General features: G+C 40.1%; 1 protein-coding gene across 1 annotated transcript; it reads left to right on the forward strand.

Annotated features, from left to right (window-relative positions):
* The first annotated feature begins 205 nt into the window (after window positions 1–205).
* Window positions 206–2,043, forward strand: LOC123176694 (uncharacterized). The gene is made up of 7 exons (XM_044590786.1): window positions 206–359; window positions 435–521; window positions 592–720; window positions 807–902; window positions 1,003–1,080; window positions 1,179–1,487; window positions 2,039–2,043. Exons 1-7 carry the CDS (start codon window positions 266–268, stop codon window positions 2,041–2,043), a joined length of 798 nt encoding a protein of 265 aa, XP_044446721.1. The 5' UTR covers window positions 206–265.
* The last annotated feature ends 238 nt before the right edge of the window (window positions 2,044–2,281 follow it).

Raw genomic sequence — 2,281 nt, forward strand, 5'->3', positions numbered from 1 at the left:
AAGACAATTGTCACCAGATGGAGCCATATGCAACAGAGCCATATACGATGGAGCCACCAGATGGATCCATACGAATAAATGTGCCCCATGTTCCCAGTTCGAACACCAAAAATACATCCCAAGACAATAAATGTTTATCAGATGTATACAATGTAGTCATTTCTTCCCCATGTTCCAAGTTGGAACACCAAAAATACATGGCAAGCCAATTGTTCAGTATACATACCACATCAATACTAATGCTGTTGAAAAATGATAGGTACGAATGGGAAATGCAAATAGCAAGGCGCCGGAAGAGAAAAAGGTGTCAGATGTGCATGTACCCCCTCTTGCTGACCTACATTCACAAGGGAGCCAAGGTACGTTAGAGTAACATAAATGAGTCAGATGTCAAGGGTGCCCAACAATCATTGTATCTCGCTAATGTGTTCCAGGCCATAATGTTGACGGAAATGTTGATGAATACAACCCAGCAATCATTCCCGTAGCTGACAATGTTGACAATTATCAAATGACTCCAGGTATTGGACTGTGTAAATACCCCTATCTGTTGTATGATATGGTTTTAACATGATCAACCGTGCCTAACAGACTTGGAAGCACACAAGGAAACAGATGGAACTGGCATGACACGGTTAGAGCAGGACGAGCTTACAAACCTAACCAAACACCCTCTTTCTGAGATAACAATTGTTCATCAGCCAGGGCATGCGAGTTTACGTACGTGGGTTCCATATTTAAAAACACTATCTACCCTATTCGGTTAGCAGAAAACTGCCTCATTCTGTACTGGTTTTGTTATGTAGACAACCCATCATTCTGTAACCATGATGTTGCTTCGTTCCCTGGTCCGAGTACTCTCACAGATATTTGTGCCTGCGGCCTTGCAGGAAGTTCATTTGGTATGATCCGACACGTGCATCATGGACAGTGATCAAACGTCTCTATTAATGCACATGTTGACTAATTCTCATCTAGATTTGTTGTTTATACATCGTGCAGACAATAATGTGCCTTCGTTCCCGGATAGGAGTACTCTTGCATCACTTTATGCCACAGGTCACACAGAAGGCTCAAGAGGTGTGAACCGATATGCCTTTCATATGGCCAGATTTGTGCTTAAAGGGATGCATGTTCATGTATTAGCCTAACCGACATATTTTCTTTTGTTCCTGCAGCCAGAGAATCTGCCCACAATGATGTGTGTCTTAATGCCCTTGGTTGTGGTGGTTCAGAGCTTGTGACATCGTCTACCCCAACATGTGATGTATACCCAACTCATTCCCAGACAACGTGTGCTGTTGTGAATGACCAAGTGAGTTATAGCATAACAGACGACAAAAGGGAGCAGAGAAACGCACGACGGCGAGCAACTTATCGAAAGAAAAAGGATGATCAGGTCAAGCTCCAAAATGAAAAGCAGACTGTTTCCCGACCCCCTCTTGGTGATATCACTAATATTAATCAGCCTTCCGGTTCAATGCCAGGTAAGGGTGTTCAAAGTTATGAGCTTACGGCGGTGACAAACCAAATTTGGGAATCAAATATTAGAATACGCACTTTTAGCTTTGACTTACAATAGTTGATTCAATATGAAGTTAAAAACTGGAGTTTGATATATGAACGGTCAAGAAATGTCATATATCGGAACGCTTAAAAAAACATCTGCGGTGTTAGAAAGACGTAAATGGATTTAAAAAATTAAATTAGATTTACCGGCACTCAAAGACAGAAAGTAGCTTTTCTAAAAAAAATAACAGAAATTTGCTAGAAGGTGAATAATGTGATAGATGGTTCTCAGTTTGTCTGAAAAAGAGACAAATGTGGAGTATGAAACATTAACTATCACAACGTCAGTAGCAAACGTTGATATGAAATAGATGTATAGTGCCCAAGAGAGGTATATTATCAATTGGGCCAAGTTCTCCATTGGCCCTGCATGTATATATTTTTTTCTCTCGTTGCAATGGCAAAATAGAAGGATTTATGTAAGCGGACTTGCCAATGTCAGAATACATATGGTTCTAAACTTCTTCAGATTAGCATAAAGAGCAATTAATCATAGTTTGCTAAACTGAAGAATATACTGATCAGTGATAACTGAATTCTGAAAGAGCATTTTACTTCTACATGCGAGAACAAGTATTAGACGAATTTGATGTTACCTCAGCAGTGAGCTACACATTAGTGTATTTCTTGCCAATAACATAGGTCCAACACTGAATGACACGGTTGTGTATTTCTTGCCAAAAAGTTCCTTTAACAAACCTGCAAGTAAATG

This window comes from Triticum aestivum, unplaced genomic scaffold (genome assembly GCF_018294505.1).
Source record: "Triticum aestivum cultivar Chinese Spring unplaced genomic scaffold, IWGSC CS RefSeq v2.1 scaffold4721, whole genome shotgun sequence".
NCBI classification, from domain to species: domain Eukaryota; kingdom Viridiplantae; phylum Streptophyta; class Magnoliopsida; order Poales; family Poaceae; genus Triticum; species Triticum aestivum.